At 33.4% G+C, this 13586-nt stretch overlaps 1 protein-coding gene across 1 annotated transcript; it reads left to right on the top strand.

Annotated features, from left to right (window-relative positions):
- Positions 1-923: 923 nt before the first annotated feature.
- On the top strand, positions 924-11214 carry mrpl1 (mitochondrial ribosomal protein L1). Its single transcript, XM_015012388.2, has 9 exons — positions 924-1010; positions 2146-2254; positions 2951-3218; positions 4541-4624; positions 5358-5429; positions 5523-5634; positions 6950-7050; positions 7293-7374; positions 11051-11214. Exons 1-9 carry the CDS (start codon positions 980-982, stop codon positions 11152-11154), a joined length of 963 nt encoding a protein of 320 aa, XP_014867874.1. The 5' UTR covers positions 924-979; the 3' UTR covers positions 11155-11214.
- The last annotated feature ends 2372 nt before the right edge of the window (positions 11215-13586 follow it).

Below are 13586 nucleotides of genomic sequence, written 5' to 3'. Positions count from 1 at the left end.
ATAATAATAATAATAATAATAATAATTATTATGATAATTATTATTATCATAATAATTATGATAATTATGATAATTATCATAATTATCATAATAATTATGATAATTATTATTATTATTCTTTCTTTCTTTCTTTAATTATTTATTTATTTGTTTGTTTGTTTATTTATTTATTTATTTATTTATTTTATGAATGACTAACCTTCAGAAAGAAAGAAATATCCATCAGGACCATGCTAAGTGTGGGCTTGTTAAAGAATCCAGATGTAATGTTGAATAACTCAACAACTAGATTTGAACTGTTTTAGTATTTAAGATTTTAAACAAGAGTTGATCAAAGGTACTGTAGTTTATAAAATATATCCCTGTGGTTTGAAAACCTTTCATCTTCCAACCCACAAAACGACAGTTGAAGAGACATGTAAACCTGACTTTCAGCAAAAGGTGGGTACTTTGTTTTTATTTTGTTAGTAATTAAATGTATTTATATTGTTCAAGCCACTATCTGTATGTAATGTAGTAAAAAATATACATATTCAGAACAAGCCTCTTTAAAACCAAAAATTAATACTAGAAGTTAAAATTCCCTTTTGTTTCTATCTATATATATTTTATTCTCCTCTATTATGCAGATGGGTATTCATTGACGATGTAATAATGAAATCTTCCAAATATTTTTATATGCACTCAGTTTATTGTTAAAAGTATTCTAGATTCTGTCATCTAAGCTTAACATTTAATGTCAAACTTTTAAGTGCTTTGAATAAAGATTCAATACATAATTTATACTGAATGCAAGATCTTAAACGTGCGGAAGAGCGTTTCTTTTAACGTAAATGATTTGCCACTGAGTGTTTATTACAAACCACAGTAGATAAATTAAACTTCCATTGTCTGATTTTTAAAAATTTAGATTCGACCCTTTTGTCAAGCGGAACCAAAAAACCGGCTTTTGTTTTCAAACGGACCGCTAACAGCAGATATGGCAACCTGCACGCGGAATGTTTGGAAAGGTCAGTTTTTGTTATGTTTTCATTTCCTGATTTATTTAGAGAATGTTTCAGCTTTATAATGTTTTTTTGGGTATATTATTTGGGTCGTGAGGACGACGAGGTCTTCAAACCGTCCGGTTCTATGTTCCGATCTAGAAATACATCCGAGATTGCACCTCTAATGCTAACAGATTGATGCCCGCAGCCTTAATTTGTTTTCCCGTTCACTTTTCTATGTAACCACGTCTTGTATGAGCTGCTAAATAATTGAACATTGAGGTAATTAAAAAAAATTATCTGACGTCACAGTGCATAAATATAGTTTCTGTCATATTCACTCTTCATTGTTATTAGAGGCGGTCCTAGCCTGTTCGGTGCCCTGGGCGAAAAACATTCAGAGCCCCCTGTTGCTGCTTTTTCAACTAACATTTTACTTAAATTTCCAAATGCCACTCAGACACAATGAAAATTTATTTTCTATCTAATTAATCTAATTCTCTATTTAAAAGGCTACAAGATTGTTGCTAAGTAAAATAGAGTGATTACAGAAAGCTAGCATAACTTTCCAAACTCATGTGAAGTTATACTGACATAGAAAACAGCTATAAACTAATGCATAAACAAACAGGCCTACATTTATTTCCAATTTGTGAAATACTAAGATTAGGGGGCGTAGCAACACCCCTTCCAATTAATGGATATTTAACACGATCCACACTACAACATCATTGCCATTAGTAATTATAGTTCTACTTGTTGAAGTTTAGTTTTATAAGAATTACATTCTTAAAAATAGTAATATTTTGTGTTGAAAACCAAATATGACATCTCAAGCAGCTAAACAAAAACAACAAAGCTCATGTAGCCTGTATCAGAAACTCCTACTGATTGTTATGATGATTTTATTTTGGGGCGTTCATTAATTTGTTTGAGGTGTTCTTTTTTCCAAGCGGAAGATATTCCACGACCATCTGGGCCCCATTTCGGAAAGCAGGATTTACGAAGTCTGAGTAGAAAGTAGATACTCTGAATTAACCTTCCTCAAAGTTTTCAGTTTCAGGAGAAATCGACTGGGTATCTCAAGGAATTGAATTGGATTAAATCAGGTTGAAACACGTTCTGCTTCACCTGTTTTATGTTTTTCTCTCTTGCTCAGTTTTGTCAGGATGTCAAAAGCAGCTGCTGAGCGCCGGCGGTCCCTCGTACTCAGCCGTATCTCAGGCGGCACCAAGGACTCTACCCATCCGTACCTACGCAGCTGTCAGGTGAGTTAGCATCTCTGCTGTGAAACCTCAGCTTCGTCCTGCCGTGTTTCAAATCCCTCCTACCTATGACGGCCTATCAGGGGAGATTTGGAATAAGAAAATGTGAAAAAAGCAGTAAATTTCCACCAACCAACCCAGACATCTCTTTAGAAAATTTAATAGAAAAACGTGGAAATTTTGAAGTCGGAAAAGTAAAACATTTTCAAGAAAAAACTTTGAAATTTTGGGATTATTCTAAGAAATTGAAAAAGATTGAAAAGTTGAAAATTTGTTGAGAAAAAATTTGAAGTGTCTCGATTAATCTCAGAATTCTTCTAGAGAAAAAGTGGAAATTTATGAATTCGAAAAGAGAAAAAAAATTACATTTGAAACTCAAAAATCGTAGTTTATTTCCAGAATTTGCATGAGATTAATATCAAAATTTCAGATTGTTTTTCCTCAAAATCTTTTATTTTGCAAGGTCAGAATTTTAATTTATTCTTGTAGAAAATTTCTGCAATTAAGCTCAAAATTTTGAATTTTTTTTCTTTGCAAATTTTCAGCTTTTCAAATAAATTTTTTAGATAAAAACTTGGAAATTTTTGAGGTTGAAAAGTCCAAAATTTCTGAGTTTTTGTTGGTAGAAATGTACTCTTCTTTTTTTTTCTCCATTGTGTACAATCGTCCTAACCCTTTGTCGTACTTGTCGACCGGCAGGGCCCTGAAGAAGGACAAAAAGGAGGAGGCAAAGAAGGAAGAGAAGAAAGAGAAGCGAGTCATCGATGACAAAGATAGGCCCAAGCCTTTTGGGAAGACCGCCTGGGTTCCTGTGGATGACGTCTACGTTAAGCGGTTCTATGCCAGGGTCATCCACAGCGCTGCAGACAGCATCGACATGCTGAAGAGGTTCCAGAAGCTGGACTTCACGCCCGCCGATCAGCCCGTTTACGTTGACCTGAAGCTGGACATGAAGCTGGAGAAAAAGGTAACACTGCCTCTAATCAGCGAGCGAACCTCGCACCAACAGCACAACGAGACGTTTTACAATATCTTAATTAATTCACTAAAAGAGGAAAAATCTTTTTTTTAATCATGAGAGTAAATTTATATTACAAAAACACAGTGGTACAAATAAAGTTTTAATATTATATCAGAATAAAATCATAATATTATTAGAATGAACAATAAAAATTTTGCTGGATGATAAAATGTCCCAAAAATCATTACGATAAATGATAATATTGTCATTTAAGACCATTTTCAAGTAAATTATTGATCATGTTAAAATAATGAAAGTTTGCTTTCTCAGACACTAACAAACTTAAATTTTGAGAAGAACCTTTAACATTGAAACTAGAAAATATGGCTGAAGAACGTATCACGATATAAATGTTTCATATCAGTTGATATTGATCATTGTTGATATTTTTTTGCTTTAAATATCTGAAATACTGCTAAATTGGTGTGGTAACCTTTCCTGTTTGATCCACTCAACGCTGTTTGTTATTTTTAAGCAGTTATGAGACGAGGAAGGGGAACTTGAAACTGCTGCTGCGCCAGTTACTCAACAGGTTGTTGCTAGGCAACCAAAGAGCGAGAGAGTTAGCTGATTCCAGTAAAGGTTGAGCAGCTAAAGCCTTTCCTCTGTCCACATCCCCCAGAATGCAGTGCAGTTCTTAAATATTGAATGTTGCATCAGACGTATTGTCTATTAATATTGATCGCGGTAAAACACAACAACCTAAAACAATAAATTAAACAGGAATAAAAACCAAACACAACCAAAACCATAATTAAAATGGATTATACCGACACTCTTAGCTGCAGCTTTGGGCATTTTGGGTTTTCAAGCATCAGATGCAGGATTCAGTTCTGTGGAAATCCCTTCTTCCTGTTTACTGAACACAGTCCTGTTGGACCTTCTGGTTCTGATGGAGAACCCTGACCCGTTCTGATCAGTTAAATCCAAATTTAACCAGTCACTCTTGGCAGGTTTGTTAGGATTCATTTCCTCCTTTTGCACTTGACTGGCGCTGATCTGAGTCGTGCAGATGATGCATCAATCACTGCGGAGAGGAGCGCTGGCTGGAAACGTTCAGAAGTTTGTTTCCTCCGGTCCGCAGAGACCGGCTTCCTCTCATCCGTTTCCACAGATCTAATGTTCCCATACATAATGAATCACTCTGGAGACAGGAAGGTTTAATTTCTGCCACTTTCCCTCCATTTATCCTTTATCTTTTATCTTCCTGCAGCGTGCTGACTGCTCAGAACAACTGAACAGTGTTTTCTTCTTTTGTCTCTCCTCAGAAAAAAGTCGACCCCTTCGTCAGCACCGTGCATCTACCGCATCCCTTCAAGACAGAGATGAACAAAGTTTTGGTTTTCACTGAGGTAAAAACTTTAATCCTTGTTCTTACAGAGGAAGATTAGGGACACTGAAAAAAAAATCCTCAGAATGCTGACTTTAATTGCAAAATTGCGCTTTCAAAATCAAAATTTAATCTCAGAATTCTGACTTTTTTCCTACAAATTCTGACATTTTTTCTTAAAATTTTTACTTTTTTCTCTGTTTATGATTTTAATCTCAGAATTTGTACTTTTTTTCTCTAAATTTTTTTTCTAAATTTTCTGAATTGTGATTCGTTTGTCAGAATTCACTGAATTATGACTTTTTCAGAATTAGCATTTTTTTTCTCAGAATTTTTACCTTAATTTCAGAATTCAGATTTTTTTTTTATTTCTATCTTTTTTCTCATAATTATTAATTTTTTCCAGAGAATTCTGATTTTCATCTCAGAATTTTTACTTTTTCAGAATTATGATTTTTCCTCAGAATTTTGAAGTGTGAATTCTGAGAAAGAAGTCTGGATAAATTTTTTTTCAGTGGCTCTAATTATCTTCTATCTCATCTTTTTTTTTTTTAAGACGTTCATAGTGATTAATGGTTTTCATTTTCTATAAGCACGATTCAGATGTGCATAAACAGCACATCTGAATTGTTGTTTGATTTGACTTGTAGCTGATATTTTATATTACGGATTATAAATTGCATGAACATGTTAACCACCTAAATAAATGAGCTCTGACTGATTTCCTAAAGTGCCTCTTCTGTCTGTTTCTGCAGGATTCTGGTCAGGCTACATTTGCTAAGGAGAACGGAGCAGCTTTTGTTGGAGGAGCAGAGCTCATTCAGCCGGTGGGTTGATTGGTTTTCTCTGCACAAATATGAGAAAACTCAGATTTTCTCAGTTTGTAAAGCATAACAGGATCCGATAAATCTCTTTTTCAGATTCTGGACGATGAGATTTCAGCCGACTTCTACGTTGCAGTTCCTGACATGCTGACGAAGATTGTACCTCTGAAAAACAAACTGAGGAAGAAGTTTCCAAAGAGCAAACGAGGTAAAATGAGGGTTCAGCTCCTTCGTTTGATGGTCTGTTGCATCAGAGCAATGCAACGAATGCAATTGTCTTTCAAAGGCTCCTCAAAATAGTCGCAGTTGTTTTGTTTTTTCAGCTTTGAAAGCTCAGAAACTGTTTCATTTTCCAAAATGAACAAATTTTTATTCACTTTGGAGAACATTCTTAGGTTTTAAACTTGATCTAAAAAAAGTCGAATACTTCAAATGTTTAAAGATAAACAATTTATTCTTCTCCGCATTAATCTAAGCTAATCTTTTTATCAATTTGTTTTGTATTTATTTTATCAATGTGTCAATTTCTATTGTTATTAAAGGTTAATGGAAACTCCATAAAATAGATTTTTATATCTATAGTTGGGAAATTATTGTATTGTTTATCATTTATCATGTTGATAAATTTCTTATCGTAATGAGAATTTTAATTTATCATTCTTATGATAAATTCCAGTTACTGATGTTTAAAACTCTCCAAAACCTTTTGTTGGGATTTTACTATTTTCCTCACTGTTTGTTCAGTGAGTGTATCAATAAATATCGATAAGTTTACTAAATTAACCCTTTTCAGCTGAGTCCTTGATTATAGAAGAGATTTTTCTCCTCTTTTCTTTATTTGTTAACATCATTTGTGGTGAAAATTAAATTAGTTGCTCTGTCACCAACGGACAGTCGAAAACCAGATATTTACTTACACTGTAAAAAAAAATCAAGCTAAACTTGTCCTGTAAAATCTGTTGGAAACGACTAAATCTTTTTCCTAAATGTTCAGGACGATGACGGACATTTACTCGGAAAAGCCGAAACGATGATTCAATCACTTTGTAAGCGTCTGATTGGTTAATTTGCAACATTTCAGTTAAAATTAGTCACATCTGGGGGTGTATTTTAAAGAAAAACCCTTAAACAAAACGCTTTATTCTGGTAAATTATGGGAGAAATGAAAATAAATCAGCCAAGACACCAGAAGGAGAATTAATTATTGAAGCAAAATCTCAAAACAACAGCCAAGAAGTTGAACTCCATTGTGAGATATTTTGGAAGAAAACTCAAAACATTTGCCCCACGTCTTACACTTTAAATGGTAATTTTCATAAATCCTTACAAATTATTATTCTAAACATTTAGCAAATAGAAAACAGGAAAGGTTTAGTCTGATTTAATGTCTCAGAGAAAAAAAAAAGTTGTCTTTTTATAAATAAAAATGATAAATATCTGGTTCCAACTTCAGGTCCAGATGCTTGAATTATGATATTTTTTGTATTTCTCATGTCTACAGAAATGTTTCTGTTTAACTGCAGGTACCGTAACCAACAATATTTCCCAGGCGTTGCAGTTGTTTAAAACGGGTCATGAGTACCAGGTGGAGAGCGACTGCTTCGTTAGGACCCAGATAGCCACGGTACGTCCAACATGGCTGCCGCAGAACGTGTTGCTATGGTAACTGACAACAAACTGCATGCTAGGCTGAACAAAACCAAGCAAACAGCAGAAATTAAGATTTTTCTCATTTTCTATGCCTACATAAGTATGGCATTTCCTAAAAAAAAAAGGTTTGTTTGAATCCTAGAAGATGAAGGCAGAACTTTAGGACCGAAAGTTAAAAATTAAGCTGAATTTTTTCTTGTTTTTACCTCTGTGTAGCTTGACATGCCCAGTGAGCAAATCTTCGCCAACCTGCAGGCGATCCTGACCGACGTCTGTTCACGCCGACCGGCCAGCCTCGGTATGTTCTCCAAAACCAACTAATAAATCACACACTTCCTGTTTAGACGAAGGTTTGTAAAGGGAAACATATTGAATTTCAGCAGCTTTAACCTTCAGGTGGGTTTTAAATTTCAGATTTACAGACAGGAACGTGACATTTAACAGCCAGCAAGACTTTGTGTTTTTCTGCAAACAATTTCAGTTAGGTGTAGGGCTTCCATAAAAAAAATCTATTAATCACATAATAAATTAAAACTGGCTCAATAATTTCCATTTGAATTGTTTATCATTTTTCTTTTCTCTCTCTTTCTACCAAAAACTGGATGATAAATATCTTCAGTCTGATGCTTTGGTCACAACTAATAATTTTTTTTAAAGAAAAAGTTTGTTTACAGCGACTTCATAATTAATTTTATTTGTTTTGGAGATTTAAAATGCCTTCCAGTTCCAGTGTTAAATGTTGATTAGAATTTAATGTTTATTGATCTTTGGGAATGTGTTCTTGCATTACTATGACATTATCAATGAATTTCTTGACAAATGATCTCAAAACAACAATATTATCGTTTATCACAATAAAGTCTGGAACAATTGATCGTCCAGCAATTTGTTGTAACAGGTCTGGATATGTGGGAGTTTTTGGAGAGAGAATGAAATCTGCTCAAATTTAATCTGCATGCATTCTTATTCATAATTTATGGAAAGAATACAGTTTAAAGTCTGGCGTAAAGAGAAAACCTTAAATGTTAAAGTCTAAATATTTGTCATGTTTACTTCTCTTAAATAGTTTCCTTAAAGTCAGGCATATCCTTGTTTCCTGGGGTTTTTCTGATGTCTCTATTTACCCTCACTATTAAGGTTTGGAGTATAATCTTCAGTTGATGGCTCCTCATTACAGCGAGAGGCTGAAATGGTGTAAAAACTAATTTAATTAAAGATTATCTGTACAAATTGTCACCAACATTTGTGCCTCAGCAGAGCTTTCAGAAACGCAGAGGAGGTTTTAATTAAACCCTCAAGTCTGCACATAAAAACCATCTAATGTTCAGGATTTTTACTTCTTTTTAAAAAAAAAAGTAAATCAAGATATTTTCATATTTACTCATGCATCAAACCTGCTGTGTTACGAAACATTAAGAAAATAATTTTTTTATACATTTATAAAATGTTACATCTTAAGCATTTATTCAATATTGGGAGACATTATTTCACGCAACTTTCTTTGAAGCGACAGAATCCCTGTTTTACCCATTAAAGCTGAAATTACATTTTTTGGAAGGATAATCTCCTGCAATGGATCATCTACTTTTCAAAATGATCATTAAAAACGCAAAATATCAACAAGAACAAAGAAATTATACAGCATTAAACAGTTTAAAAACAAGTTTCCAACCTCACTTCATTACCTCAACAACAAAATAATTATTGAAGCCCACATTAACAAGATAATTTGGTAAATAACTTTGAATCTGTGGGCGTTTTAATCAATCAAACACATTAAGATTCTTTTAATATATCAATTTCAATTGAAAAAAACTTTATTTATCCCAAAGGGGTATTAAATCTTTTCATATCTTATCATCCAAGTATCTTCAGAGTCAAGTTAATTACCTAAACACGATTTTTTCTTCTATCAACTGGATCAAACGTCTTTTCATAACATGAAGGGCTACATTTTTATGATGAAATATAATTTAAAAAACACAATTTTATTATCTTGTAGACAGATATTAATGAAATATAACTAACAGGAACCTTTTAGGTTGCTGAATAGAAAAATAGAAGATGAAAGTGAAACAGCGAGGTGTTCATTCATACAGAAGCACCATCTGTAGTTGCTGTGGAAGTAAAGTTAAAACTTCGCTCCATGAAGTGTATTAACCCTCAAAATCATATATTTGTCCCCCATCATGCTACACTTTTTTTCTGTCATGGCTCCGATTTTCTGTCGTTACATCCTTCGTAGCACTTAAGTTTTTTTTAATAAACTGGCGCTGTTCTGGCTAAATGAAGCGCTATTACGGTGAAACTTAAGGAAGTTGCCGAGATTTTATGTTAATTGAACAGCTTAAAGAGCTTGTTGAGTGTTTATATTTCAAAACAGAACCGCATAAGGTGCATTTTCCGTCCCACATCGGTCTGTTTGGACCGTTACTCTTTGCTGTTATGCTACGACTCCACCATCTTGTATTTATGGCTCCGCTTAAAATGACCAGCCGCGCCCTCTGCTGGATGGCGGCCAAACTGCAACAATAACAGACTGTCTAAGGCTAAGTGGATATTATCAGTTAATCGATTGGAATTAATTTTAATCTTAAACTATTAATAGACAATCAATTCTAATTAATCAAGAGCATATTCGCCGATATTTGAGTTTGTGCCAGAGACAGGGTCGAGAGGACTCTTCCGGTTTAATTACCACTTCTTTCTTCTTCTGTATTTACTTTAATGTGTTTCAAGAGTCGTTTGGAGCCGAGCGAATGGCTTTTGAGTGGGCGGAAACAAGAGGGAGCTTCACGGATGAGCACTTAAAACAAAGAAAACGAGCGTGGAAATTAGCCTGTGGGTGATTAGAAGTAAAATAAAACCCAGGGGATTATGGGAATTATTTTTAAAAAGCACAGCACTGAAAATGCTGATGATCAGACAACAGGAAACACGATGCTGAGAGGACTGTTTGTCTGGAAGATGAAAGTAAAATCAAAGCAACAGAAAGCAGGAGGGAGATGGAAAAACTCAGTCAGATTCTTTATATTGTGTTAATGATTGTTTTATGATTTAGAGACGCTCTAATGTTCTGAATAACTTTCCACAGATTATTTTATACATTAATGTCACGTTAGAGTCCAGACCTGAAGTTTAATTTCATTCGGCTGTGGTAGGGCGCTGAGAGTTTTATTTTTACTTTTTTTTTTACATTGTTCATTTGTACAAGTTATTGAAATATTTCAAAATACTTGCATTTCAAGTAGGAGTTTTCAAGATTTCAAGCTGCACAGTTTTGTAATAAAATTCAACCTAACATTTGATTAAAAGTCTAAATCAGAAAAACTTTATTTACATTTGAAACTTAATATTTTCATACACCTAATAAAAAGACAGACACATTTTTTCTCACTGTCTGAATATAAATCAGAATAAACTCTTCTTGTTTTTGGTTAGTTAGACTGACCAAAATTATTTCTATTTGTTAAATGATGAACATTTTCTTTTTCAGACTTATATTTTTGTTTAAATGCTTTCTTAAAAAGCATTTAATTTTGAGGAGGAAAGTCATTTAACATTATTTTTTTTATTATTCCTGATGTCTCAATGAGTTATTGATCTGTGTAATGGAAATAAAAGTTAGCTTAAACTTGAAATGAGGCAAAACTAACTTGCAAGTAACTTTTCTGGAAGAATTATGAGCTTGTTTTGTTAATATTTCCTTAAAATTGATGAAAAAGTACTCGCCTTATTAGTAAAATAATCTTCCAGTGGAACAAGTACTTTCCCCCCAATAATAAGGAATTATTTATGTAAAACAAGCTTCTAATTCTCGCAAAAAAGTTCCTTATAAGTTAGTTTTGTCTTATTTAAAGTTATTTGCTCTAGAACCAAAAATACTTGGTAAGATTTTGTGTTTTTGCAGTGTAGCAGCTACACCTTGCTAGTGTGAAAGCTTTGGCTGATTTATTTTTCTTTTCTCTGGTCAGGACCGTTTGTTGAGCGGGCCATCATGTCCAGTCAGACCAGCGAAGCCATCTGGTTCCGGACCGAAAGTGTTTTACCTGAAGCAGCTCAGACGGATGAGAAATGACTTCCCTATCAGATTATAAATAATGACCGTACTGAATAAAGATTTTGTTTTTCTGGTTTCCCTCAGAGTTTTTTTGTTGTTGTTTTAAGGAAATCACAGTAGATTAAAGTCAGAACCAAAGTTTGATTTTTAAACAAAAAGGACAAACAGGATGAAACTATTTGGTTCTTTCTTTTTATTGTTACATTTTCCTGATATGCATCATTAATCAAAACTTAATGATGCACTTAATGAGAATTTAACGTTCTCCAGTTAAATTCACAAACTTTAAGGACTTTATTTTGACATTTTCTAATATCTGATTTCTGCATGTCTCATTTGAAACTCAATTTGAAATCTTAACAAATTATTGGAGCATTTTGTACGTTTTAAATTTAATTTACTGTTGTTGTATGGAAAACAATTTAACCACTATTTCAAACATTTAATGTTTTTTTATATGATTTTTTTCTCCAGCATCCTGAAAATGTTTGATATAAATGATCATTAAGGACTTTAAATGTGATACAAGTTACCCTGCTGTAAAAACACAAAATGTTTTTCCTGATCCACATATAATTCTGACATATTAAAAATCTAAAATATTTAATTTTAGATTAACTTTTTATTAAATCTACAGTGCAAAGCTTAAAATAATGACAGTCTTGTGGACTCTCATTTTCTTTAGGGTATCTTTCAAACTGCTTTAAATTACAAAATGTTCGGTGATTGTCTTAGATTGTTATAATTTTATGACAAAAGTCTACACTAAAAAGAAGAAGCAGGTTATTCACCTTTAAAAAAATTGAGGTTATGTGTTTCAAGTAACCGAATTAAGTTTGTGTTTAAATTTTGTTAAACATAAAAAACAAAAGTTTGAGTGTAATACCGCCTGATGCACACCAGGGGGCAGTGTTTACACGATGTGCTGCTGAGTTTCTGCAGCCTGTTGAATCTTTAACATTTCCTTTCGGGAAACGTGAAAAGCAGTTCAGATGTTTTATGTGATCTGGATCATTCGGGACAGTTTTAGTAGAACAGTCCGGTTTTAGGGTCAAAAACCCTTGCATATATAGTTATATTATATCTCAGCTTCTTCAGGATTTTCTCCCATCTGAACACATTAATAAAAAGACTCCCTGCTCATCTTTGGGAAAGTAAGACATGGACATTCACGCTGCTATCTCTCCAAACAGCACAGCCGGGTACAAACATTCGTCCTCAGGTTGACATTTACTGTAAGATGGAGATAAGTCTGAAGTTTTTATTGTTCCCTGGGGGGAATCAGGCAGCAGCTAATTGTGCCAGTGAAAGCTGAGAAAATGGTAAAAGTGATGAAAAGAACTTTAATGAGTTTCTGTCTATTTGTTTCGTTTTGTCGGTTCTGCCTCCTTTGACTTTCAGATTAAATGTTGGTGTATGATGAAACTGTAAATGTCTAATGGCTGCTCCGTCTCCCCAAACGAGGGCTTTTAAAGTGTTTCCATATTTTTTACACTTCAGTCACAGAAAGTGTTAAACCCAACAATCCTGTTTGTATTCTGTAAATCTTGAACTTTCAGGAAACATGAAAGCTAAAGAGCAGTTCAGATCATTCAGGCCCAGTTTTAGAACCGTCCGGTTCTACTAAAACTGGATTTATTTTAGGGTAGAACCGCCTGGTTCTACTAAAACTGGATTTATTTTAGGGTAGAACCGCCTGGTTCTACTAAAACTGGATTTATTTTAGGGTAGAACCGCCTGGTTCTACTAAAACTGGATTTATTTTAGGGTAGAACCGTCCAGTTCTACTAAAACTGAAAGGAAATGGTCAGGCATGCATTGTGGTGAATCTGACACATTTCACCTTTAACAAAACGAAAAAAAAGAAAAACAATCCCAAACAAAACTTTGTCTAATTCACAGTTTGTTTCATTTTTCTGCACAAACAATTTTTTAGTATCTTCAATCCAAAAATGTATTGTAAATTTTGAAATTTGATTTTGAAAAGTAAAAACAAGATTTGACAAAAACTCATAACTTTGCGATTAATCTAAGAAATTTTCTAGAAAAAAAACAAGGAAACTTTTAAAATTTAAAAGTTAAAAATATGCTACAAAAAATAAGAAAATTTGAGATCATTCAGAAAATTTCTAGAAAAACCAGGAAATTTATGAGATGCAGTAATCGGAAATTTGTGGGAAAAAAAATCAAAATTTTGGGATTAATGTCAGAAATTTTCTGGAAAAAGACATGGAAATTTCTGAGTTCCAAAAGTTTGAAATTCGGAGGAACCCCCCCCTCTCTCCCTCTTTCCAGAAATTCTGGAGTTAATGGCAGATATTTTCTAGGAAACACGAGAAAGTTGAAGTTAAAGTTCAACTTTAATTACTAAAAGGCTAAAAGTTTTAGATAAACTTTTTAACTTTACTAGAAAAAATTTGGGAAATTTCTGAGTTTCAAAAACTGTAAAT

Source organism: Poecilia mexicana, unplaced genomic scaffold, assembly GCF_051168715.1.
Source record: "Poecilia mexicana isolate PSO_F unplaced genomic scaffold, ASM5116871v1 scaffold_9, whole genome shotgun sequence".
Lineage (NCBI taxonomy): Eukaryota > Metazoa > Chordata > Actinopteri > Cyprinodontiformes > Poeciliidae > Poecilia > Poecilia mexicana.
The sequence above is the reverse complement of the archived record's forward strand: the minus strand, read 5'-3'. Positions and strand labels throughout refer to the sequence as shown.